This window comes from Rhinoderma darwinii, chromosome 5 (assembly GCF_050947455.1).
Source record: "Rhinoderma darwinii isolate aRhiDar2 chromosome 5, aRhiDar2.hap1, whole genome shotgun sequence".
NCBI lineage: Eukaryota > Metazoa > Chordata > Amphibia > Anura > Rhinodermatidae > Rhinoderma > Rhinoderma darwinii.
In genome coordinates, this window is record NC_134691.1 from 245,390,625 (window position 1) to 245,418,595 (window position 27,971).

The 27,971-nt window shown below is 40.3% G+C and overlaps 1 protein-coding gene across 1 annotated transcript in view; it reads left to right on the forward strand.

Annotated features, from left to right (window-relative positions):
• The window catches only part of AOAH (acyloxyacyl hydrolase), a 277,584-nt gene that overhangs the window by 123,790 nt on the left and 125,823 nt on the right, over window positions 1–27,971 (forward strand). The window contains exons 7-8 of the mRNA XM_075828561.1: window positions 2,185–2,233; window positions 4,253–4,323. Of these exons, the coding sequence (XP_075684676.1) occupies window positions 2,185–2,233; window positions 4,253–4,323 (120 nt within the window). The remainder of the gene's footprint in view (window positions 1–2,184; window positions 2,234–4,252; window positions 4,324–27,971) is intronic.

Here is a 27,971-nt window from a genome sequence, read left to right on the forward strand (position 1 = left end):
ACACCGTGCCCCCTGTAGATAGTGCCCCCATAGCCCCCTGTAGATAGTGACCCCCCATAGAGCCTCTGTAGATAGTGACCTACATAGAAGCCCCTGTAGATAGTGTCCCACATACAGCCCTCTGTAGATAGTGCCCACATATGGACAACAGAGCTGAAAGGCAATAGTGCTAACCACTAAGCTCACATATAGCTCCCCCTGTATATAGTGCCCCACAATATAGACCCCCTGTAGATAGTGCCCCACATCCCCACATATAGACCCCCTGTATATAGTGGCCCACATATAGACCACCCCTGTATATAGTGGCCCAAATATAGACCCCCCTGTATATAGTGCCCCACATCCCCATATATAGACGACCCCTCTGTAGATAGAGCCCCCATTATAGATAATGCCACTCACAGTTTTATGAGAAAAAAACAAAAAACTTTACATACTCACATGATCCCGTTCCCACGCTGTCCGCTGGAAGTGCAGACCTGCTCTCTTCTGAGCAGGTCTGCTGGAGCTGAATGACGCATTGTTCAATGACGCTGATTGGCGGGACAGAATGACTTGCGCCATTCAGGCACGAAAGCGACGCGATGACGTCATTGCGCCGCTAGCCAATCAACGTCATTGTAAGGCGCTGAATGGTCGGGCATGGAACATGCCCGGCTATTCAGCGCTAATGCATGTATTTGGTTGTCGCTAGCACCGTGGCCCCCTCCGGTGCTAGCGATGCCTACGGGCAAGAGAGGGCATGTGTCGCCCGGCCAATACTTGTTGGAGGTTCGGCAACACGGGCCCCATAGTAGCGGCACTACCGCTGTAGCAGCCATAACGGCTGCTAGCTGCGTCACCGGGCATATAGGGGGGCGTGTCGGCTGGCGACACGGGCCCCCTCAAGCCGCTATGGCTGATACCGCTGTAGTTACTCCACTGGGATGGACCCAGGTACCACTCTCCTCCTCTCCAACCGACTCTGACTCCAACTGCCACTAACGCTAACTGCCACTGGACCCCCTCTATGTCCTAAGCTCCTCCTACCTTCTGGAAACTTCTTAGTCTAAGCCACTCCTGCATAGGCTGTAACACAGTGCATTGTAACTTCACATTTGTTATCTTAAAGTCACAGTACCTAAAAGTACAAAAAAGTTATAAAATACATTTACAACACATTATCTCACAAGTAATGTCTTGGGGGACATTACATTACAAGAGGACTTCTTAGGGCCGGTTCACATCAGCGTTCACTTTCTGTTCAGGGGTTCCAACTGCGCTATTGATTCCGTCTAAAAAACGCAAACCTGCCTAAACGTTGACCAACGGAAACGATTAGCAATGCTTCCGTCACCATTGATGTCAATGGTGATGCAAACGGAAGCTGTGGTTTCCGTTTGACTTTCCGTTGCGGGGTTCCACGACGGAAACCTCAGACGGAACCCCTGAACGGAAAGCGAGAGCTGATGTGAACCGGCCCTTAGAGCAGCTTCATTTTTACCTCGCTTGGAGAACATTTTGGCAGTTTAGTTTGTTAGACCGTATAGCCCTTGAGATTTCTGCATTAGAAAACATACGCAGCTCTTTTCTGCAATATTGTTCTGTGCGTTTTTGTGAGCGCAAATTAAATTTAAGAATAGAAAAAAAAACACAATTATACTGACCCAGAGGAAGGCCAATTTGGCATCAAGAAAGGGAAAAGGCTTCTTTCCTCATTCACATTTATGACAATGTAAATAGATCCCTTGGTCAGTTACCTATATCAAATCAATACAGATCATAATTGTTATCAAGCCAAACATTTTATACAGTATTCTATTTTCGGTTTCACTAGTGATTGATACAAGCGAAAAACGATGCCCTTTTTCATGTGTTCTATGATCATATTTGCCTTTGCAGCAGCTGACTGGCACTGGTTGCTATAGATCAGCTTATCATCCCCAATGTCCCTAAATATTTTTATCAACTTAATATGCTATGAAGATATTTCTTCTGACATAGGAAGCATGTAATGATATCCTTAGCCTTGGGAGTTATTAATCATCATGTATCCCAACTATAAACAATTTGAACTTGGATTTTTGAGACGTATAAAAGCCTATTGCTACCAAACAACTTTGCTAATTCTAACCCAAATGTTAATATACACAACGATTATCAACAGTTCTGTGCATACTTATGATTAACATAACCTTCTAGGTCGGTACCAGCAGAAGATTATGACCAGGATAACTTTAGTGCATTTCCTGTAAGTCACTATTTATATTTATTTTGTGTATATAGCCCTACATTTTCTGTTTCATTTAACATATTCTATGGCTCCATATTTGATATAGCTCCTACTTTTAAGATCATTTTGAATAGGTCCAAAATTCAGTGTTAATTTCAAATATATCTTTATAGGCTTTGTTTTTCTAATTAAGAGGACCACATCCTCTGTATAGAAATATAGTTAACGGCTATGTACACCTTTGAGGGCATTTAAAAAAAAAATAATAATAGATTAGTCATTGTGATTAGTGTAATCCTGACCGGTTCAGTGTCGTCCGGGTCGATGCACATCTAAGTTCATAACAGTCCGCGGGACTGACGGATTCAGTGTAAAGCGAACGATACAGCTGTTCTGTATAGAGAATGTATAGAGAATACGGAACAGTTGTATCTCAAAAAGAAAAACTAATTTTATATAAAAACTATTTACAAAGTTACACTAATCACACTGACTAATCTATTTATTTTAAAAAAACAATGGCCTCATGGGTGTACATAGCCTTTAAATAATAAAATGCTGGCTCTCTGCATATAATTTACTATAGCTAGCAGTTATACTCAGTGTCAACTTTGCATTGGGTTATATCTCTCATGTTCTATAGACAGATTTATGTCTGCAAATTGCATGTGCCAGTACACATTGTAGTTTTAAATGTTCACGTTGTTTGTCCCTAATTTAATAAAGGTATTTCATTTATTGTACTATCCTATTCTATTAGTTAGTAAGTAGTTGGGAAAAAAACGGAAATGTTTCTATATATTTAGGTTTTTTACCCGCCAACTCCTAGGGTCTTTTCCAATTTTTGTAAAGCAACTCGTTGATCTGCACTCGTTTGCTCCTTTCACATGGAGCAATGATTGGATACGTATAGGGATGAGGGCTCCTTACTGTGATCGCTATATGTTTTCATCATGTCGGCAGCACATCTCCCTGATTACACAGGGAGATGTGATGCCGACAACGATCATTTTTAATTCTGCATAAAGGAGCAGATCATCTGATGAAAGAGTGTTTGTTCGATCTTCAGCTGATCGTTGCCCTGATTACACAGGGCAATGATCGGGAATGAGCATTCATATCAATGCTCATTTGCCCGATCATTGGCCTTAACAGGCGCTTTGAGCTAACTGCATCTATTATGTACTAATGTATTATTGAGTTCAATGGCTTTTGTATAAATGTATCTCCCATCCAAATTATTGGCTATTACTTCATTTATACCTTATGTCTGAATTTCTTAAAGTGACTCCAAGATGGAGCTTTACCTATGCCTATTGTTTAAATGGATGCTGACTTTGCAATCAACTTATGCTAATCTAATAGTATATCTGATATAGATCAACTTTGTCATTTAATTACTATTAAAATGTAGTTGTGTTATCCATGCCAATTCTGTGTGAAGTTACAGTCACTAGGTGTCTCCCTTCCTGTAAACTGCTATCCACCCCCTGTTGTCAAGCAAAGTCGGTCCCTAGTTACAAAGCAGAATTGACAGGCTGCAGAAGGTGGGGGTGTGTCTCTTCACAGCCTGCCCATAGAAGTCTATAGAGAAGACAGGATGGAGCAGGAGAAGAAAGCAGAGAGAATGAGTCAGACTCAAACACACTGCTTACAATTCCATGGATAGGGGATGGGTGAGCAGGAGGAGGAAGCAGCGGCAGAGTGAGAACGACACAGGCTGCTGGTAAGAGTTCTATCTCATCCCTGGATTCTCACTACACCGCTCATTACTGCTGTATAATGTCCTCCATGCTGCTGCAGCTTCTTTATATATAGGTTATTGTATAGCAGTTAGGCTCCACCCATTAGCTGAGAGAGAAATGAAAATTATACATAGAACCTGCAGAGGGGAAAGCTGCTATAAAAAAAAAAATCCAGAATCCACATCATATAATGGCTGGAAATAGTGTTATTTCTCATGTACACACATATGTCAGCTTATTCTGAAAAATAAGGCACGCTTTGACTGATAATCTGGTACATTCTTGTCTGTAGTCATTGCGAGGATATCACTGGAGAGGAAGAGATTGTAATGACATGAAGGGCTCTATTTATCCTGGACAAAGGTAAGTTTATCTTCATCACTGACAGTACAATGTATTGTTTGCAACTCTGTTTATCTTGAAAAAGAAACAGTGCTGGATCATTAACCCTTATCCGCACGAGTAAGTAACTGAGTTGTTTCCACTGCACAATGTCGGCGGCAGTGTGCACCGGGAACCGGGAGGTCAGATGTCGCCAACAGCTGACACATCACTCTTGCCGGCCAGCGGTCCTTTGCCGCTGATTTAGGTGAATTAACTCCTTAAATGTGGCGATCAGTTGCAATCGCCGCATTTTAGGGGTTTCTAGCATATCGGCAGACCCAGGTCCGAAAAAGTGGTGTTTGCCGATAGTTCGCATGGGAAACGGAAGTCAAACAATGGCCTCCGTGTCTGCCATGAACAGAAGCCCATCAGGACAAACCTCCAACTGGTCCTGATAGGCTTCCTGTCAGAGTGACAGGAAGTCACTGTTTCGTTCCCGATGTACACTGACGGCGACAAGGTGTGCATCAGGAACTGGGAGGTCAGCTGTCCCCGACAGCTGACATTCCAGTGTTGCCGATCAGCGGCTCATCGCCGCTGATTTTGGCAATTAACCCGTTAAATGCGGCGCTCGATTGTGATCGCCGCATTTAGGGGGTTTGTAGCACATTAGCAGCCCCCATGCAATTCTGGGGGTTGCTGATGCTTGTGATGGCATCCGGAGGCCAGGCAACGGCCTCCGGGTCTGCCATCTATGGAAGCCTCTGGCTGGTCCTCGTAGACTTACAAGTCAGAGTGACTGTGACGTCACACTGACAGTTAGAATATGTTACACTATCTAGGTAGTGTAATGTATTCTAGCAGCGATCAGAGCTACAGGTAAAAAAATAAAGTGTAAAAAGTAAAAAAAAAGTTACGGCTCAGAATATGGTGTCTCAGAAAATAAATTATTTTATCGAAACATAATTTTATTGTGCAAACGTTGAAAAATTAAAAAAAACTATATACATATGGTATCGCCGTAATCGCACCAAACCACAGAATAAAGATAAACGTAATTTATGGCGCACGGTGAACGCTGTAAGAAATAAAGAATTTAAAACGCTTTAAATGGTGTTAATAGAAACTACAACTCTTCCCGCAAAAAATAAACCTTCACACCTCTCTATTGACGGAAAAATAAAAAAATGATGGCTCTTGGAAGGTCGGGGAGTGAAAAATGAAAATGTAAAAAAGGAATAATTAATTTCTAATAAAAAAACATTTATGACCACATGTGGGGTATTGCCGTACTCAAGAGAAATTGCTTTACAAATGCTGGGGTGCTTTTCCTCTTTTATCCCTTGTGAACATTAAAAAATGCAACATTTTAGTGGCAAAAATGTTGATATTCATTTTCACGGCCTAATTCCACTAAATTCTACAAAAAACCTGTGGGGTCAAAATGCTCACTATACCCCTAGAAAAATTCCTTGAGGGATGTAGTTTCCAAAATAGGGTCACTTTTGAGTGGTTTCCACTGTTTTGGTCCCTCCGGGGCGTTGCAAACCCGACATAGCACTGAAAACCAATCCAGCAAAATCTGCGCTCCAAAATCCAAAAGCCCTGCAGTGGGACCAAACAGCAGTTTATTACCACATATGGGGTATTGCCATAATTGGGAACAATTGCTTTACAAATGTTGGGGTGCTTTTTCTCCTTTATTCCTTGTTTCCACAGAAAAAAAAGGGTGATTTTCATCTTGACAGACTAATCCCACTAAAGTCTGCAAAAAAAACTGTGGGGTCAAAATGCTAACTATGCCCCTAGAAAAATGCCTTGAGTTTCCAAAATGGGGTCACTATTGGGGGGTTTCGACTGTTTAAGTACCACAAGACCTCTTCAAACCTGACATGGTGCCTAAAATATATTCCTAAAAAAAGGACGCCCCAAAATCCATTAGTTGCTCCTTTGCTTCTGAGGCCGGTGCTTCAGTCCATTAGGATATTTCTAAAAACTGCAGAATCTGGGCAATAAATATTGAGTTGCGTTTCTCTGGTAAAAGCTTCTGTGTTACAGATTTTTTTTTATTACCAATGAATTTCGGTAAAAAAATTACCTCTACTTTGCCTTAATTCCTGTGAAACGCCTAAAGGGTTAAAATACTTTTTGAATGTGGTTTTGAATACTTTGAGGGGTGCAGTTTTCAAAATGGGGTGATTTATGGGGACTTTCTAATATAGAAGGCCTTCAAAGCCACTTCAGTACTGAACTGGTCCCTGACAAAATAGCCTTTTGAAACTTTCTTGAAAATATGAGAAATTGCTGCTAAAGTTCTAAGCCTTGTAATGTCCTAGAAAAATAAAAGGACGTGAAAAAAAACCGATGCAAATTTAAAGTAGACATATGGGGGATGTTAACTAGTAACTATTTTGTGTGGTATTACTATCTGTTTTACAGGCAAATACATTTAAATTTAGAAAAATGCTAATTTTTGCAAATTTTCTCTAAAGTTTTTCACAAATAAATATTGAATATCTCTGTAGGACGCTACACGTACATGAGTACACAGACAAAACGTTGCTTTCTGTGACAAATATGTATTGCTTAATTTTTTCTGTGGTGGCGCTGCAGACCATTTTAACACTTGCTGACAGTTTTGCCCACATATTACAGCTGATAGATGGAGGTCCCAGCAGCCGGACAACCTGTGATCAGCTCATCATCATGGGACGCTTCTAACAAAACGCGGTTGTCAGAAGCGGACAAAGTGTTTGTTTTTTTAAGGTTTTTTTTTTTAAATGTTTTTATTAAACAATTTCCTGTATTAAAACCAAATAAGTTGGAACGAAAAATAAAGTTGGTACGAAGGCTCGAGTTGGAGATAAACCAGTTAGTCAAAACTGGTTCCAAAACCAATTATAAGCATCTTGTAGAATTATAAAGAAATTGGTTTTGTAAAAGTTAGTATAGGTTTAGGTCTGATAGAATGGTATTTTTCTGCTTCAGGGCTACATGGTGATTTACACATTATTATTTGGGGAACTTATATTGTGGTAGCATTCGTTTATCACGCAGCAAGTAAATTGTGGGAGTAGATGAGGCTCAGTCATAATGCCAGAAATACAACACATGACCACAAAGCCCTGTTGAGCTCTCTGATTGGCTGCAGCAGTCACATGCTATGCGCTTTCCTGTGTAATGCTTAGCTTTACTGAATAAATATTAGTACTACACATATGTAGATGGATATGTGGTGCTTGCTGATTAGAAAATGATGGTTGAAGTATATTTGCTTTGGAATTAGTGGTTACTCCGTTATGAATACAGAAGTCCATTGCTTTAGGTATGACTTAGAGTGGTCTTACACGGCCCGATGTGGGCTCTGTAAATGAGCGCTTGTTTGCTCCTTTCACAAGGTGCTAGTATGGAAACATTTTGACAATGTGATTTTCTGTTTTTTTTTATATATATAACCTATCTCTCACTGGTAAAATTAACCTAGCCTAAAAATTCTAGACTGTTCATGTCTTTGACAGTGGGCAAACTTACAAAATCAGCAAGGGATCAAATACTTATTTCCTTCACTGTATAACATGAATGTAGGTTGTATCCGACTAGTGATCACTCAATATATGCTGTTTTTATGGGCATCAACAGTCTGCGGTGTCTTGCGGTGTCGTGTCTCCATTTGGGTGGGCGGAGTCGGAGTGACGTGACTGTCACTCCCACTCTGACCTCTCCGGATGACGCGGCACCGGAAGTGCATAGTTTGACAGCTCCGTACCCGAGATATGTCGCCCTATAGATGCTGCGCTGTTTTCAACCTGCATTTTCCACTTCCCGCACATGATTGGACAATGGCTACTTAAATACCCTGCTTCCACTGGAGAGACACCACCCCCGGACGAAGGCAATTCGCCGAAACGCGCGTTGGATTGGTGTCTCTGCAGTGCAGGAGCCTTAACATGGGCAAGTGACTGTGATTCCAATAGACTATTACTATGAGTCTAGCTGTGCTTACAATTTATATATTTCTACTTGCTCTTCTTGTTTAACATTAGGGCTCTGACCTTATCACATACCTGGGCTGTTGAAGCCCCCCTGTAGTGGATATTTTTCTGTATAAAAACATATATAGATAATACAAATGCATGTAAGTGAAATGTATACATATCATACATAGTGTAAAGAGGGGCAATTAGGGTGATTGGAAGAGAGGCAGAGGCCAATTATATCTTTATAGATAACAGTAAATTTACAGTTAACGATCTGTGTACATAGAATCACGAGTATCAGCATGTAGTGTCCATGTGCATATACTGCGCAATCTCTAAGATGGCGTCCAAACCGGATGTTCAGTCCGGTGGAACGCATCAAGCACAGAAATCACTACTGCGCATGGGCAGAAACGTAACTTGCATTCCAGTCCTACTGCGCATGCGCCAGTAGCGTTGGAGACTAAGACAAAGTATATAATTAGTAGAAAGTATGATAATTATGACTGGACAGAGTCAATGAGATTGGATGAACACTGTAGTGCATCATCCAATAGAACCAGTGGATTTTGCAGTACAGTGTCCATAATAAAGACAATGTTATAGATGACATAGCTATCAGTGGTGATCTAACCCCATTTCAAGACCACTAGATTTCAAAAACAATCATGTCCTAATCAAATATATTGGGACTATAGTCACCATTAGGACACATAGAGCTACCATAATTGGTGGGAATATTATCATCCCAGACAGGGATATTCAACATTTCCAATATAACCTATCAAAGAAAAAATGCATATTCCATATATATTAGACATGCGTTTATTATTAATATGGAGCTCACTTTTTGAAAAGACATGGTTCAAAATATAGAAGGGAAGTTCCACTGTAGATTTTATTGCAACTGTACAAAAAAATATGTAAACATTAAATATACTACATCGCTGCGTTCTACACTGGATATATTAAAAAAGATCTGCTGATGTAAATTTCAATATGGGACTTTGTAATCCCAATAGAAAGGCCTCTGTTGCTTTCCAACATCCCTCATATTGCTTGACATACCAATAGTGTATCTAAAAAGTGTAAAAAAAGAAGAAAAAACAGACAAAAGTTAATATACAATATTTGTAAATACAAACACAGTAAAATTAACCCCTTAGTGTCTAAGCCTGTTTTGGCCTTCAGGACCAGCCCCATTTTTGCAAATCTGACATGTGTCACTTTATGTGGTAATAACTCCAGAATGCTTTTACCTATCCAAGCGATTCTGGGATTGTTTTCTCGTGACATGTTCTCGTGACTCGTACTTTATGATACTGAAAAAATTTCGTCGTTAAATTCAATATTTATTTGTAAGAAACGCCAAGATTTAAAGAAAATTAGCAAAAATTAGCATTTTTCTAAATTTTAATGTATTTACTTGTAAAACAGATAGTAATACCACACAAAATACTTACTAGTTTATATTTCCCATATGTCTACTTTATGTTTGCGTCATTTTTTGAACATTCTTTTATTTTTCTAGGACGTTACAAGGCTTAGAACTTTAGCAGCAATTTCTCATATTTTTAAGAAAATTTCAAAGGGCTATTTTTTCAGGGACCAGTTCAGTTCTGAAATGGCTTTGAGGGCCTTATATATTAGAAAGTCCCCAGAAGTCACCCCATTTTGAAAACTGCACCCATCAAAGTATTCAAAACAGCATTCACAAAGTGTTTTAGCCCTTTAGGCGTTTCACAGGAATTAAAGCAAAGTAGAGGTGAAATTTCATTTTTTTTCTTCAAAAATTAATTTCTAATAAATTTTTTATGTACCACAGAAGGTTTTACCCAAGAAATGCAACTCAATATTTATTGCCCAGATTCTGCAGTTTTTAGAAATATCCCACATGTGGCCCTAGTGTGATAATGGACTGAATCACAGGCCTCAGAAGCAAAGGAGCACTTAGTGGATTTTGGGCCTCCTTTTTTTAGAATATATTTTAGGTTACCATGTCAGGTTTGAGGAGGTCTTGTTCTGCCAAAACAGTGGAAACCACCCAAAAGTGACCCCATTTTGGAAACTATACCCCTCAATGAATTTATCTATGGGTATAGTTAGCATTTTGAACCCACAGTTTTTTTGCTAAGTTTATTTGAATTAGTATGTGAAGATGAAAATCTACTTTTTTGGTGAAAAAACATAGAAATTTTACATTTTTACAAGGAATAAAGTAGAAAAAACACCCCAACATATGTAAAGCAATTTCTTCCGATTATAGCAATACCCCATATGTGGTAATAAACTGCTGTTTGGACCCACAGCAGGCCTCAAAAGAGAAGGAGCACAATTTGGATTTTGGATTTCTGATTTTGCTGGAATAGTTTTCAGTGCCGTGTCGCGTTTGCAATGCACTGGAGGGATGAAAACAGTGGAAACCCCCCAAAAGTGACCCCATTTTGAAAACTATAACCCTCAAGGAATTTATCTATGGGTATAGTTAGCATTTTGAACCCACAGTTCTTTTGCTAAGTTTATTTGAATTAGTATGTGAAGATGAAAATCTACTTTTTTGGTGAAAAAAGGTAGCCATTTTAAATTTTTACAAGGAATAAAGGAGAAAAAGCACCGCAACATTTGTAAAACAATTTCTCCTGATTACGTAAATACCCCATATGTGGTAATAAACTGCTGTTTGGACCCACACCGGGGCTTAGAAGGGAAGGAGCGCTATTTCTCTTTTGGCACTCAAATTTAGCTGGAATAGTTTTTGGGTGTCATGTCGAATTTGCAAAGCCCCTGACAGACCGAAACAGTGGAAGCCCCCCAAAAGTAACCCCATTTGGGAAACTACACCACTTAAGGTATCTAGGGGTATAGGGAGCATTTAGGCCCCACACGTCTTTTGCAGAATTTATTAGAATTAGGGCGTGAAAATGAATATCAACATTATTTCCACTAAAATGTTGATTTTTTTCAATTTCACAAAGGATAAAGGAGAAAATGCACCCCAACATTTGTAAAGCAATTTCTCCCAAGTACGGCTATACCCCACATGTGGTCATAAATGTTTTTTCATTCGAAAGTAATTAACCCTTTACGAACTGATTCATGTTTTGCTTTTTCGTTTTTCCTCCCCGCTTTCCGAGAGCCACTACTTTTTTATTTTTCTGTCAATAGAGTGGTGTGAGGGCATATTTTTTGCAGGACGAGCTGTAGTTTTTATTGGTACCATTTTTTGGTACATAAGACTTTTTGAGCACTTTTTATTACATTTTTTGGTAGAGCAAGGGTGACCAAAAAAACGCGGTTTTGCCATTTAAAATTCTTTATTTTTCACGGCGTTTACCGTGTGAGTTAAATAATGGTATATTCTAATAGCTTGGACTTTTACGGACGCAGCAATACCAATTTTGTGTATTTTTTTACATTACTTTAGAGAAAAAATGTGAAAAGGGTTTCTTTTTGGACTTTAAATATTTATTAAATTTTTTCCACTGATAATAACTATTTACTTTTGTTTTTACATATTTTATTAGTCCCCCTGGGAGACTTGAACCAGCGATCGTTAGATCACTGGTAGAATACACTGCAATACTAATGTATTGCAGTATATTGTTATTTTTACAGGCTCCTGTAACAGCGTGATCGCTGTTTCTGTCCGTTAGTCCCGGGTATCAGATGTAATACACAGCTGACACCTGCAGCGTATGGCGCGGGCTAAGCGCGTGAGACGCTCCATATATCACCCCCCACACCACGACATGCTATTAAGTCATAATGCGCGAAGGGTTTAATGCGCAGCGGATGGTGCAGAGTGAAAATTAAAATTTTCCACTGTGTCATTTTAGTGCACTATATGTTGTGCCCAGTTTGTGGCACAAATACCACATAAAATATTAACAGGGTTCTCCCGGGTATGGCGATGCCATATCGGTGGACGTAAACGGCTGTTTGGGCACGCTGTAGGGCTCAGAAGGGAGGGACGCCATTTGGCTTTTGGAGCGCATATTTTGCTTGGTAGTAGCTCTGGCGTTTTGCTGGTATTTCAGTTTATAATGTGGGGACATATGTAGGCTGGGCAGAGTACATCAGGGGCATAATAAGAGGGTATAATAATGGGGTAAATAAATAATAATCCACAGATCTGTGGCCAGTGTCGTACTTATAAATGGCGCCCGATCTTATCCGCTTTTGGAACACTCTGCACATTTTGCATCGCCATAATCTAGGAGCCGGAACTTTTTTTATTTTTTCACCACCGGAGCCGTGTGAGGGCTTATTTGTTGCGGGACAATCTGTAATTTTCATTGGTACCATTTTGGGGTACATGCGATTTTGTTGATTACTTTTCATTCAATTTTTCGGCAAGCCAGGTGACCAAAAACCATCAATTCTGACAATGATTTTTATTTATTTTTGACGGCGTTTACCCTGTGCTATAAATGACTATTATACTTTATTCTGCGGGTCGGTACGATTATGGCGATACCATATGTATATACGTTTTTTTATGTTTTGCAGCGTTTGCGCAATAAAATAACTTATTTAGAAAATAATTTATTTTTTGTGTCACCATATTCTGAGAGCTGTAACTTTTTTATTTTTCAGTCAAAAAAGCTGTGAAAGGGCTTGTTTTTTGCAGTACGGGTTGTAGTTTGTATCGGTACTATTTTGGCGTACATGCGACTTTTTGATCACTTTTTATTGTATATTTTGGGAGGGGTGGTGACCAAAAAAATAGTGATTCTGGCATTGTTTTTCGTTTATTTTTTATGCGGCGTTCACCGTGCGGGAAAAATAATATTATAGTTTTATAGTTGGGGTCGTTACGAACGCGGTGATACCAAATATGTGTAAGTTTTTTTTACGTATTCATTTTTTTTCCTATAATAAAAGACTTATAATAGGAAAAAAAGCAGTTCTTGTTTATATCACTTATAACTTTTATTTTTACACTTTTTTTAAAACATTTTTATTCTTTTTTTTACTTTTTTCACTTGTCCCACTAGGGGACACTTAGACTTGCAGCTCTGATCGCTGCTGGAATACATTACACTACACACGTAGTGTAATGCATTCCAACTGTCATTGTGACGTGACAGTCACACTGACAGGAAGCCTACGACGACCACCCTCGGGGTGGTGCTCATAGGCTTCTGTACATGGCAACCCGGAAGCCATTGTCTGGCGTCCGGTTGCCATGGGTACCATCGCCAGCCCCCGTGATTTCACATGGGGGCTGCCGATCGGCGCTAAAGACCTTAATTGTGGCGTTCAAAATCGAGCGCCGCAATGAAGGGGTTAACTGCCGATATCAGCGGCGACAGGCCGCTGATCGGCAGCGGGGAGAGCAGGGCTGACACCCTGCACAGTTAACCGCCGCTGCGGTGTAGCGAAGCGCGGCGGTTAACTGTCAAAGCACTGACGTTATTGTACGTCAATGTGCGCGAACTTACTGCTCACCTTGACGTACAGTTACGTCATGGTGCGTTAAGGGGTTAAAAATAACACTATATGTAAAGAGGAGATCAAAATAGGACCTTAAACTATATATACACATAAAAGACACAAACTATACCATCAGGAGCGTAGACCGGTCATGTCCCCCATGTTTTAGGGCAAGTTACCCCCCCCCCCCAACTGCATAAAATATGTGGGCCACAAGGATATTCTATGTTTAACCCCTTTGGAGACATAGTTTCCGACCTACATATCCACTCTAGCTCTTTTCTTTTGAGAGCCAAACCTCTATCACCGCCACGTCTCAAATGAGGCACCGAATCAATGATTCTGAATCTCAATTGTGACAAACTATGCTTTTTTTCAATAAAGTGTCTTGACACTGGTAAATCCTATCTCCTTGTATTGATGTTAGATTTGTGATTTCTCATCCTGAGACGCACTTTTGTTGTGGTCTCACCAACATAATGTAGACCACAGGGACAACTTAGCAGATAGATAACAAAGGATGATTGACATGTAAAGAAACCCTTGGTATTTATTACTTTACCAGTTTGTGGATGGTTAAAAGAGCCACCCTTAATCATATTCTCACAGATATTGCATCCTAGACACGGATAACATCCATGTTTCTGGGGGGGGGGACCTTTGGCTATTTCGATTTGACCCAATATCAGCCTTGACTACACTATTTTTAATTGTTTTACCTCTTCTATAGGCCATCATAGGTCTCTCCTGAAATTCAACTATCTTCGGAAAGGCTCTACTCAATACCTTCCAGTCTTTCCACAAAATCTCACGAATTTGTGAGCTTAATGTGGAGAAAGTGGAAATAAAAGGTAACCGGACCTTCTTTTCTTTAGCTAACTTCCAACTTAGGAGGTCCTGCCTATCCAGCAATTCAACCTTCCGTCTGTTCAAATCCAACACATGGCTTAGATAGCCCCGATCAGAGAATTTTTTGCACATTTGATCGAGTCGTGAGGAAAGTTTGTCTTCTTGACTTACCACCCTCTTGACTCTGAGCAGCTGGCTATAGGGCAGTGATTTGAACATTGTCCTCGGATGTCCACTGGTATAATGTAAGAGGTTATTTCTGTCCGTTTTTATGGAAAACAGATCAGAGATTAACTTATTATCAGAAATTGAGATCCGAGTATCCAGAAACCCAATAGCAACAGTAGAAAAGGACATAGTGAATGAAATTGTGGAATTCAAACCATTGAGAAATAGCACAAATTCCTGTAATTGACTGATTGAGCAGGTCCAGATGAGGAAGACGTCGTCTATGTATCGCTAAAAAGGCAATACTTGACTGAAGTGGTGGGACACATAGACAAGGTCCTCCTCCATCCGCCGCATAAAGATGTTTGCATAGGTCTGGGCCATATTCGACCCCATTGCTGTCCCTCTCTTCTGCAAATAGAATTTGGCCCCTACCATAAAGTAATTCTTCATGATCTAATAAACCCAATCTTGTCATCAGAAAAGCCTGACTTTTTCAAATAGAAGAGTGAGGCATTAATTCCCTCTTGATGAGCAATTGAAGTACAGAGAATAATTATCTATGTATGTTTTTATACAGAAAAATATGTGCACTTTATGATCAACATTTGAAATATGTTGGGAAGTATATGTCTACATGCACTTAATGGTAACTCTACATTTGATAGTTTTATTGCTGATTAATGTATGCTCCTCCTATTTATACTTGGCACCATGTTCAGTTTGTGATAGCTTGAGAAAGGTTCCTGTTGAACCGAAACGTCGCTGCCTTGAGGTGAATAAATCCACCCTGTTTTCATCCATCTTGAAGACCTGGTGCCGTTACTGCGTCCTATGTTTTCTTCTATCTAAAGTGGGGAATTGATTCATCCCCTTGTGACGAGCACATGGCCTGATTTTCTGGATTTGTGGAGTGCTGTGTTCATTTGTATTTGGACTGTATATATACATATATATATATATATATATATATATATATATATACACACACATATACACACGCATACTTACATACATACATGCACACAAACACACACACACGCACACAAACACATCAAACGCTATATATGTGGAGATGTGGCTCACTAGCCATGTGACTATAGTAGCCAAGGACACAGATACACGGTAGCTTCCGTTGTCAAGACTTAGTCTATTTAATAAACCAGAAAAATAAAGTCCAACTTAAAGCAGCTTTCTTCAGCAGAATATCATAAGCAGTAAATCATAACACAGGAGTCCTTACTTCAGGCAAGGGGTTATAAATAAACCAGGTTGGTGTCACACCATTTGTGTGGTAGGGGTATAGCAGAAGTTCTCTGCTACAAAGCTTGTCCAGTCTGCAGCCAGCATAACATGTGCAGCTCTAGTACAACACACACATCTCTCTCACATATCTCTCTCACACCCACATCTCTCTCTCTCTCACACACACACACACACACACACACACACATATCACTCTCACACACACATCTCTCACACACACATCTCTCTCACACACACACACACACACACACATCTCTCACACACACACACACACACACACACACACACACACACATACACACATCTCTCTCTCTCTTTCTCTCTCTCACGCACACCTCTCTCTCACACCTCTCTCTCTCTCTCTCTCTCTCTCTCTCTCAAGCAACCTCAGTGACACATACACATTATCCAGGACTTTTCCTCCTGGATTATTACAAATCCTCCTCCTCCTCTCTCTCTCCTTCCCCTCTGCCTCTCCCCAAAGCCGAGGGGCTGGGCACCTTCTGTTACCAAGCAATGTACCCTTGAAAGAGAATCCGCATTTTCCATGCAGTTTCCCTGGTCTATGTTCCACATGAAATTTAAAATCCTGTAATGCCAAAAACCAGCGAGTTATTCTGGCATTATTCCCTTTTTTCTGCCTCATCCTTCTTAGCGGGGCGTGATCGGAGACCAACTTGAACTTTCTACCTAATAGGTAATACCTTAGAGTATCTAAGGCCCATTTAATTGCCAGACACTCTTTTTCAAGAATCGAGTAGTTCTTTTCACAAGGGGTAGGCTTTCGACTCAAATACATTGCAGGGTGTTCTTCCACATTAACCTCCTGAGACACGACAGCTCCTAAACCCACATCTGAAGCATCAGTCTGAATTATGAACTCTTTTACAAAATCAGGGGCTACCAACATCGGCTGCCTGCACAATGAAAGTTTAGGCTCCTTGAACGCAAACTCGGCTTCTGGAGTCCACTGGGCCATGATTGATTTTAAAACCAGCTTTCCTGAGGGAGTTTAAAACCGTTTGAACTTTACCCAAGTGACTTTCTCAATCACAGCTAAATATGACAATATCATCTAAGTATGCAGCTGAATATTTCTCATGGGGAATTAAGATTCGATCCATTGCCCTCTGAAAAGTAGCCGGAGCACCTTGTAACCCAAAGGGCATTCTCACATACTGGTAACATCCATCGGACGTTAGGCTGTCTTTTCCTTAGCCTCCTCTGACAATGGGATTTGCCAATAGCCTTTTGTGAGGTCTAAGGTCATAATTTACCGTGCAGGCCCTAACCTTTCAATAAGTTCATCCACCCTGGGCATAGGGTAGGCATCAAATTTAGAAACCTCATTTAGTTTTCTATAATCATTACAGAAACACCATTCCCCTGTCAGTTTTGGCACTAAGACTATTGTGCTGGACCATCCACTCTTGGATTCCTCAATTAAACCCAATTCGAACATCCTTTTAACTTCTTGTGAAATCACTGCTCTGTGGGCTTTAGGAATTTTGGATGGTTTTATATTGACCTTAACATGAGGTTTAGTAATTACCTCATGCTCAATAACATCGGTAAGGCCTGGCATATCTGAAAACAGATCTTTGTTTTGCTGCAAAAACTCCTTGCATTGCTGCTTTTGTGATGGTGACAACGTTTTGGCAACTGTAACATCTAGAATGCTGGTTTTTGACTCCGCAACCAGGCAATGTGTTGAAGGCAAATCCCTATCTCTCCAGGCCTTTATTAGATTTACATGGTATAATTGGATGGGTTTTCTTTTCCCTGGTTAATGGATTTTATAGTTAACGTCTCCAACCTTTTCAAGTACTTCAAAAGGTCCTTGCCACTTTTCAAGGTATTTGCTCTCAGCTAGTATCAGTACCCGGTCTCGTGGACTAAACTGACTGATTTTGGCTGACCTATTATATACCATTCTTTGAGTTTCTTGCGCTCTGAGGAGGTGTTCTTTTACTATGGGTATAACATTACCAATCCTTTCCTGCATTTGTGCAATATGCTCAATGACACTGTTTATAGGGAGTAGTTTCACTTTACGAAGTCTTCTTTGCCACATCAAGCAATCCATGGGGGTGACGACCATATAACAGTTCAAAGGGCGAAATCCCAGTGGAGGCTTTAGGAACTTCTCTAATGGAGAACAGTAGGTAGTGTATCAAACAGTCCCAGCCCCGGCCATCCTTCTCTACCACCCTTTTTAACATAGTCTTAAGGGTTTTGTTAAATCTTTCTGCCAAGCCATCCGTCTGGGGATGGTACACTGAGGTACGTAGCTAATTTTACGAATTTTACATAGTTCTTTCATGACCTTCGACATGAATGGCGTCCCCTGATCAGTCAAGATTTCTTTTGGTAAACCAGTTCTGGCAAATATATGGAACAACTGCCTGGCAATACATTTAGATGAGGAATTTCTTAACGGCACTGCCTCAGGGTATCGCGTTGCATAATCCAACACTACTAAAATGTATTGATGACCTCTAGCAAACTTCACCAAGGGACCAACCAGGTCCATGGCTATATGCTCAAATGGGATTTCAATAATTGGCAAAGGAAATAATGGGCTTCTGAAATGAGAAACAGTGGAGGTTAACTGGCAAGCTGGGCACGGCTAACAATAATTCAGTATTTCTCTATAACATCCTGGCCAGTAAAATCTCTGTAGGACATGCTCCTGAGTTTTGTTTGCTCCTAGGTGACCTCATGAGAGTATGCCATATCTAATACGATTCGTCTATAGGCGCCAGGTACCAGTAGTTGTTCCACTACATCATCTCTTACTTTGGTCACACGATATAACAAATCATTATTCATTGCAATGTAAGGAAAACGATGACTAGCCCTGTTACTTGGGGAACACCATTCACTACGGTCACATTTTCTAGACTGGTTTTCAGGTTAAAATCCCTAAACTGTGCAGTGCCATTATTATCTGAGGGCACTGCACGATGAGGGATATTAACTTCAGGGGATAATTCTTGATCCTCATTTCCTAACAACACCACTCACTTTTACAATGCTCACAATCACCTGGCATAACTGAGGTCCCTCTTTAGAGTAGGGACAGCACTACACACGGGGTGTACAAATAGGGAACAGTCACCCACACTGCCCTCCATAGGCTCTGTACTTATAGGGCAATAGGCTGCTGTATGGCCAGGAGCATGGTAACACAAGCGCCACCCAACATGCAAAACACACATACTAAAACTTAACTTAATAAATAAAGACCAAGAGACAATTCAGATGGAATAAAATGGCCGCAGTATTTATTAAGGGGTTACATAATAAATAGAATAAATAAATATTAAACTTGTAATAAATACCAAATATTTTAATAAATATTAAAAACCAATAAATAATATAAATAATATACCAATAATTCATGACCTTGTCTACCCATAAACTAGGCAACTAAACCCCACAAGCCATGTCGGATTTAATCCGACAAGGCCACCCCCCAAAAAAAAAAACACTGTGGCTCGCTCAACCCTAGAGTATAGACCTAAATTAAAAATGTCCAAACCAACATCTGATAAGTGAACAAAGTCATTTCTATACAAACCTTCAAGATCCTGATGCCTAAATTACGAACCTCCAATAGAAGGTAAAACAAAATCCATATTTCTATTGATCCTTTTTCTGATTTTTTCCTTGAAGGAAAAATCCAAACTGCTCCATAAAAACGAGGAACTATTTCAGAGAAGATAATGATAGCATTTGGAAAAAAGGATTTGATGAAACACAAATCTCGTTTCATTTCAAAAATCAGATCTAAAGTTTTAACTTTGCCCAAGTCGTTACCACCTGAATGAAAAATCAAAGCATCAGGATCCTTAAAGGGAATGTGTTGCCAGAAAAACATGTTTTGTTTTTTTAAATTAAACATTTAGTGTGTAGGTGATTAAACATTGTTCAAATTTTTTTATTTTTTTTCACGAGTCAGGAAATATTATAAATTAGATTCTAATTTATAATATTTCCCATTGCTGGTCACTAGATGGAGCTATTACCAAAATTGCAGCATTGCAAAATTGGGTAAAAAGCCCTCGCTCTAGTGAGCTCTCAGCATCCCCCCCTCCTTTATCCTGGCTAGTTCCGGGATAAACGAGGGGTTTGAACGGTCTAACCTCCTACACTGTGTGTCGCCATTTTTTGAGCTAACACACAGTGTAGAAGGTTAACATACAGTAGTAAACGTACACAAACACGAACATACATTGAAATCTCTTACCTGCTCCTGCCGCCGCGGCTCCCTCTGGCCCGTCCGCTCCGTCTGCTGCCGCTGGTCCAAGTGCACAAGTCCGGAAGCCGCGACCGGAAGTAGTAATCTTACTGTCCGGCCGCGACTTCCGGTCCACAGGAAAATGGCGCCGGACGGCGCCAATTTCAAATTGGACTGTGTGGGAGCGGCGCATGCGCAGTTCCCACACAGACGGCGTACACAGAAGTGGATGGGACGGGAGCCGTTCGCAGTCCCTATGGGACTGTGGCTGCCATATTCCATGTCTGTATGTGTCGTTAATCGACACATACAGAAATGGAACAAAAAATGGCAGCCCCCATAGGGAAGAAAAAGTGTAAAAATAAGAAAAAGTAAAACACAAACACACAAATAAATATAAACGTTTTTAATAAAGCACTAACATCTTTAACATATGAAAAATAAATTTGTGATGACACTGTTCCTTTAAAAGACAATTTCAACTCTTTTAAATATTGTATCAAGTATTTCCATCTGAAAAATCCCACGTGGACAGGATCCATAAATAAATTAATTGAATTTCGTTCAGCTGCTCTCTTCAATGCCCAGAAAATGAAAGAATGGCCACATATCCAAATGGAAACTGGCTTACCTGAAAAAAGAATTAACAAATTAAAACAGAGCAAGATTTGCAGCACCGATGCGGAATGAATGAGACGAGAAACCAAAACCTTCTAAATTAAAAAATGTAAAGCATTTTTTAAGAACTGCATTAACAATGGAACAATGAGAAGTACAGGACGCTGATTAGTCACTGATTGGTCAGCCTCATACACTTCTCTTCACAACGCCCAGTTGGTAAAAAGTAAAAACATTGAGAAACTCATTAGCATAAATCTAAACTAGCTCATAACTTGCTCAAAAATGATCGTTTTTAAAAATAAAAACCACTGCTGTTATCTACATTACAGCGCCGATCAGATTATGTAGGAGATAGAGCATTTATAATCTGGTGACAGAGCCTCTTTAAGTTGAAACCTTGTTAAAAGAGAAGAGTCAGCATGAAGTAAAAATGAACCCAAAACAGTAGGCCTAGCTTCCAAATAATTTGAAATTGCCAACACAGGACATAAACTAGAACCCACCAGCTTTCTATGTTTCAACCATTTGCCTTTGCCTAGCTGATTAGTTTTAGATCTACTCATCAATATCCATACCGAACAATTCTCTGGACAAACATCACTGATTAACAGACTCGATTCAGATGACCTATTAACTGCTGTAAATTCACCAATTCTCAGGGCTGCAAAAAAGGCAAGAATAAATGACGTCCGAAATAAAATACTCTCATAATTTGAAAAACACATTTTTGGAAGAATAGCCAATAGTTTCTCTAAAATATCAATAGAAATTGGCCTCTTCTTATCAACAGAAGAGAACGATCTAGAATAACCTTTTAACAATTGTTTTACCTGAAAATAATCATTAAACCATATATTTAATTTAAAACAGGATAAAATAAAACTAAATAATGTAATAACGTAATCACTAATTCGCTATGAGATGAACAATTCACTGCAAACAAAACACATTTATTATTTGTTTGTTCTTGAAGGATTCGCCCCAAATATAGAGAGACACTACAACCGGAAATAACTCCAACAGAACCAGATTTTTTGTAAGTCCAGCTTGAACCCAAGACGCATTCCAAGGTTCAGCTGACCAAGTGAATCAACAAATTCCTCCTGCCAAATACTTCTACCATTAAAATTTAGTAAGAATTCCTGCTATACCCTAAGATCATCTTTCAAAACCTTAGATAGATGAATGTGAGAAAATGGAGATTTCAAACCTCTTGTAGACATGTACAACCTTCTAGCAAAAACCCTACCCATTGGGATAACTTTTGAGGCAAATACTAAAAGGCCTAATAAAGATTGAAGCTCCCTCAAAGTTGTTTTCCTGCTAATTAACATTCTCAATAATACATACATTAATTTTAATAATTTAACCTCCAGAAGTCTAAATGCCATAAAACACGTATCAATTTTGATTCCTAGAAACTCAAGACAACAACATGGAGAAAATGTTTTCTCACTTACTAAGGGACTATTAAAAAACTCACAAACTTTAACAAACTTCTTTAACCCCTTAATGATGAGCCTATTTTAAACCTTAATGACCAAGGTATTTTTTACGTTTTTCCATCGTCGCATTCCAAGAGCTATAACTTTTTTATTTTTGCGTCGACATAGCTGTATAAGGACAAGTTGTATTTTTTAATAGCACCACTTTGAGGTATATATTATTTATTGATGAACTTTTATTAACTTTTTTTGGGGGTGAATAGAAAAACCCAGAAATTTCGCCACGCTTTTTCGCATCCTAAATCTACACCGTTTACCGTGTGGTATAAATAACACAATAAATTTATTCAGCAGGTTGTTACGATTGCAACGATACCAAATTTGTATAGATATTGTATGTTTTACTACTTTTACACAGTAAAAACGCTTTTTTTTCAAAATTATTTGTTTTTGTGTCCCCATATTTGAAGAGCCATAACTTTTTTTATTGTTCCGCCGATGCAGTTGTAGGAGGGCTTTTGTTTTGCAGGAAGAATTGTTGTTTTTATTGGTACCATTTTGGAGTAGATGCAACTTTTTGATCACTTTTTATCACATTTTTTTAAGTCAGAATTCACAGAAAACAGCAATTTTTACATAGTTTTTTATTTCACTTTTTACGGCGTTAAATAATGTAATAGCTTTATAGTCAGGATCGTTACGGACGTGGCAATACCAAATATGCATAACTTTTTTACTTTATTTTGGTTTTTTAATAGTAAAGCAGTTTGTAAGGTGAAAAAGTGGGTTTTTCATATTTTTTTCACATTTTTTTAATTAACTTTATCAAACTTTTTTTTCTTTATTAAGAATTTTATTAGTAGATAAAACAGAGCATATAAAATATCTCACAAAATGTCAAAAGTTTGCACGCAGTGCAATAAATTCAAACTGTAGAAAATGTTATATATGCATATGAACAATGGTATGAGGTAGCCTCCCAAACATCCAAATCAAAAGGAAGTAAATAATAAAACCTAATGGTAAGTAACAGTACCATAACCACAGCAAAAGTAGTACAATATTTAGGGAAACCAGTCCCAGAAACGAGTAGTAATGACCTGTTTAAGTGTTAATTCAACACAAAGTTACATAAACACAAGACAACAAAGGGAAACACAAACGGACAAAAGCACACAAAATTGGCGAAATGAGCGTTCAAAAGAGGCCATCCAACCAGAGAGGCAAGTCAGCACCACCCCGGAATCCGGACCATACTGACCACGTTTGAACAAAGATCTCGGATTTATCCCGATCAGCAGACATCAACCCCCCCATTCACATAATCCCATTCATTTCCGTTACCCATTCCTGTAAAGAAGGCACAGTACTAGACTTCCAATGACGTGGGATTACAGTTCTAGCTGCAGTCAGAAAATGCCTAAAGACACCCTTTTTGAGGTGTGGGAGTGATCCAGGAACCATGGAAAGCAATCCAATAGAAGGCGAGATAGGAACGTCACTGTCAAAAAGCTTATTCCCAAGATCCAAAAAATTTTCCCAAAAGGGACGGAGCTTAGGGCAATCCCACCAAATGTGCAACATAGTTCCAGGAGCCTCCCCACACCTCCAACAATCGGCAGACACATCAGGAAATATGGTATGTAAAAAGGAAGGACAGCGGTACCATCTGGTAAGTATTTTATAGTTTTTCTCCTGAGCAACGAGATGGGCCTGAAGTTTGCGCATGTCGTTGGATCCTTACCCGGTTTTGGTAAAAGGGTAATATGAGCCTCGAGGGACTGAGGCGCAAAGGGACAAGAGGAAGACACAGAATTAAAGACTTTCGTCAAAAATGGAGCAGGTTGATCCTTAAATGTCTTATAAAATCTATTATTAAACCCATCAGGTCCTGGACTTTTGCCCAAGGAAGAGTCCCCAATTGAACGCTCCACTTCCGATTCCAAAAAATCCTCCTCAAGTCCCAAAGCCTCCCCATCCCCCAAGGACGGCAAAACAGTGTCCTGTACATAATGGTCAATTTTGTCTCGTAACGCAACAGCCTGCATATCATGAAAATGTCCTTTGAGATTGTACGAGGCAGAGTAATATTGTCTGAAACAATCAGTAATGCCGACCGGATCATGAACCTCACCTCCAGTGGGAGATGTAATTTTAGGAATGTATGACGCTTGTGTACGGGGATGTAAAATCCTTGCCAAAGACCTGCCACATTTGTCCGCAAATTCGTAAGAATGCTTCCGCATCCGATCCCGAAACCTAGCATGCGACTGGTCTAGCAGAGAACGCAATGATTCTCTCGCTGTAGTAAGGTCCGAAAAAACCTGTGAGGAAGGAACGCGTTTATGACAGGATTCTAAATCCCGTATCTGAGTAAGGAGCCGCGCAATAGCTACCCCTTTTTCCCGCTTCAATCGTGACACCTGCTGTATCAGCATACCTCTAACCACACACTTCAAGGCCTCCCACTGGAGTGATAGGGGAGTAGAGTCACGTGCGTGTACATAAAAAAACTTTAAGCGTGTCCTTTAGAGCTGACACACATACCGCGTCGTGCAATAGATTGTCATTAATCTTCAAAGACTGGAAATTGGGCACCGAATTAGGAAAGGTAAGTGACAAAAAGACTGGAGCTTGATCCGACCAAAACATAGGACCCACCTCAGAAGTAGGGTGCCATGTAAGCAAGTGGTGGCTAACGAGAAAGACATCTAATCGACTGTACATATTGTGTAAGGGGGAAAAATAAGTATACTCTCGTACCGGAGGATGGAGAATCCTCCACACGTCAATCAATTGCATGGAGTGCATCGTAGTCTTCAAGGTCAGAAACTGCGACTTAGGAACAGCAGACCTGCCTGAGGAGGTATCAAACCTGGAGTCAAATGTCAAATTGAAATCACCTCCTACAATTAAAACACCCTCCGAAAACTCCTCTAATTTTCTCAAAAACAATCGGCACACCTGAGCCTGATCCTGATTAGGAAGGTAGAAAATAGCCAAAGTGAAGATCTTATTCCTAATGGACAGTTTAAGAAAAGCATACCGACCATCCGGGTCAACAAGGACATCTATGGTCTCGTGAGAAAGCGATTTGTGTATACATATACTAGCACCCTTAGACTTGGATTCCGGGTTGGCACTGTGGAACCAAACTGGATAATAGCGATTAGTAAACTGTGGTGTATGGCCCACCTGAAAATGAGTCTCTTGTAAGAACAAGATATGTACCCGCTCTTTGTGCATGTTATACAGTACCTGCGAGCGTTTTTCAGGGACATTAAGCCCTCTAACATTAAAGGTACAAACTTTCAACTGTGCCATCTCCACCGCACTCAGAATGATCAAGCCAATAAGATGCACTAAAGCAGCGAAGAAAAAGACAAGACAGACAAGGAAGGGAAACCACGACAACAAAGACAAACAAATGGGTGAAACAATCACCCACTCCTTGATCTAATCAAGGAGAAACAATCCAATATACACCGGATACAACCAGTGAGTCCCTAAGAGGAGAAGTGTCAAGACAAGGTCTAGCCAGCACCCCGCGCCCCCCAACCCAGCAATAATATAAAACATAGCTAAAAAAAGATATAAAATAAAAAAGGAAAAGAAACCAAGGTATTTGGAATTATATCCCGAGATAAATGACAAATGGTATATGGCATTATCAGGAGCATAGAGAAACCCCAACAAAGAACCACCCTAAATACATTCATTGTCAGCATAAATGTACATACAGGCATATAAAAAAAAAAAAAATTAAACATTCACGTTGAAGTAGATCCTATAGCCTATCGGCAGCAATCGACCACCAGCAAGGGGCCAACCTGTTATCCAGAAGAATCCACCGAGAACAAAAAAAAAGAACAGGCGGCTTTAATGTCGGGGCAGGGAGACAGACAAGTGAGCTCTAATCTACCCGCCACTCAGTCCCTGCCTACTTTCAACGACCCGTCCTAGGCACAGGGGTACAACTTGGCGACGGTCCCTACACTCAATAGGTGCACGACAGACAAACAGACAAGGGTACAAAGAAGCCAGGGAAATGGGGAAGTTGCCCACGGGGACACCGTGAGCAACAAGCGAAGTGAACGAGCCGAGTCAAACCAGGAGATGAGCGAGGTACAAAAACGCAGAGCAGAAGAGTGGTCAGTAAAGCCAAGGTCAATAAGAAGCAGAGGATCAGTAGTTCATGAAGCTGCAGCAGGGCCAGGAAACCAGCAGAGAAGAATCACAAGCAAAGGAGGAACAGGAAAGGCAGGTATAAATAGACAGAGGGCGGGAGTTAGCTCCATCTGGCCAGGCTGTGATAGGCTCTCCCACTCCTAAGCCTGCCATCCTGGGTGGTGGAAGATGGAGTCAGTCTCACAGACATAGAAGCAGGTGCAGACTGATTACCTATGGGCGTCGACACAGAAGTTGTGTCTGGCAGATCCTTTACAGTGGCATTCTCTACATTTGAACACAGCAGACAACAGCCTCATATGATTAATGCAAAAAATAAAGTCCAACAGCAGACCGCAGAGGAGACATCGGGAAGGTATCACACCGGATCAGCATGACGACCACCATGATGCCCCACAGGAGATTCAGGAGAGCAACCACGCCTGCGTGATCGTGGAGGAGGAACATAAGGCCAATCAGGAAGAGAAACCCTAGGCAAATGAAGGGCAGCGCAAATATCCGGAACATCCCCCGGGTCTCTAACAATCAGCAACACTCCATCCTTGCGAACCTGCAACTGAAAGGGGTGACCCCACGAATAAGAAATCTCATGCTCTCTCCGTAAGTCCAGCAAAGGACGCAGCACTCGGCGTTTGTCCAAAGTCATCCTGGACAAGTCAGACAGCAGTTGAATCTTGACACCATTCAATAAAAAAACTTCCGCATGATCTGCTCTTTTGAGAGAGAAGAAATGAACATGGCACAGAACATCTCTAGGCCTGTCAGGATCCGGATTGCGAGGACCAAGAGTCCTGTGAGCTCTATCCAGCTCCAGAGGATCACCAGCAGGGCGCTCCAGCAAGGAGTTAAACAGCGACTGTAAAGCGGGTATGAGTTGCCCAGGAGAAATATCCTCGGGAATGCCCCGAAGCAGAATATTATTACGTCGATTCCGATTTTCATGATCCTCAGCCAAATTAAAGAGCATATGAATCTGATGGGAGTGCTGATCCAAACGATCTGCCTGGGAAACCTGCTGTAGTGAAACAGTTGAAATATCCCCTTCCATACGCTGCACTTGATCAGACAATTGAGAGAGATTAGTAGTGAGAGATTGTATCTCTGATTTATAAGTTGTCTCCAAGCGATTTACATAACGCTCCAAGTCCTGTTTAGTGGGCAATGCAGATAGCTGGTGTCTCAAGCCCTGTAAATCATCCCCAAGGATAGCAGATCCAACTAGATGGTGAGATAAATGAGCATCCTGATCCCTGGGAGACAGGGGTGAACCTAGCCTCTCTGCTGCCTGAGGCGAACTATAAAAAGACGCCCCCCCCCCCCCCAATTCTATCTGAGTTTTTCTCATTACTAGCTTTACACAACAAAGACGCAATATATAAATTTTTTAAATAGGAAAACATTTGGTGTTTTTTGTTAAAGTGCTGTTTGAAGTATAGAAAAGATTTAAAGAATTCTTCTTACTGTATTACTTTAGTATCATAGATCAACAACACA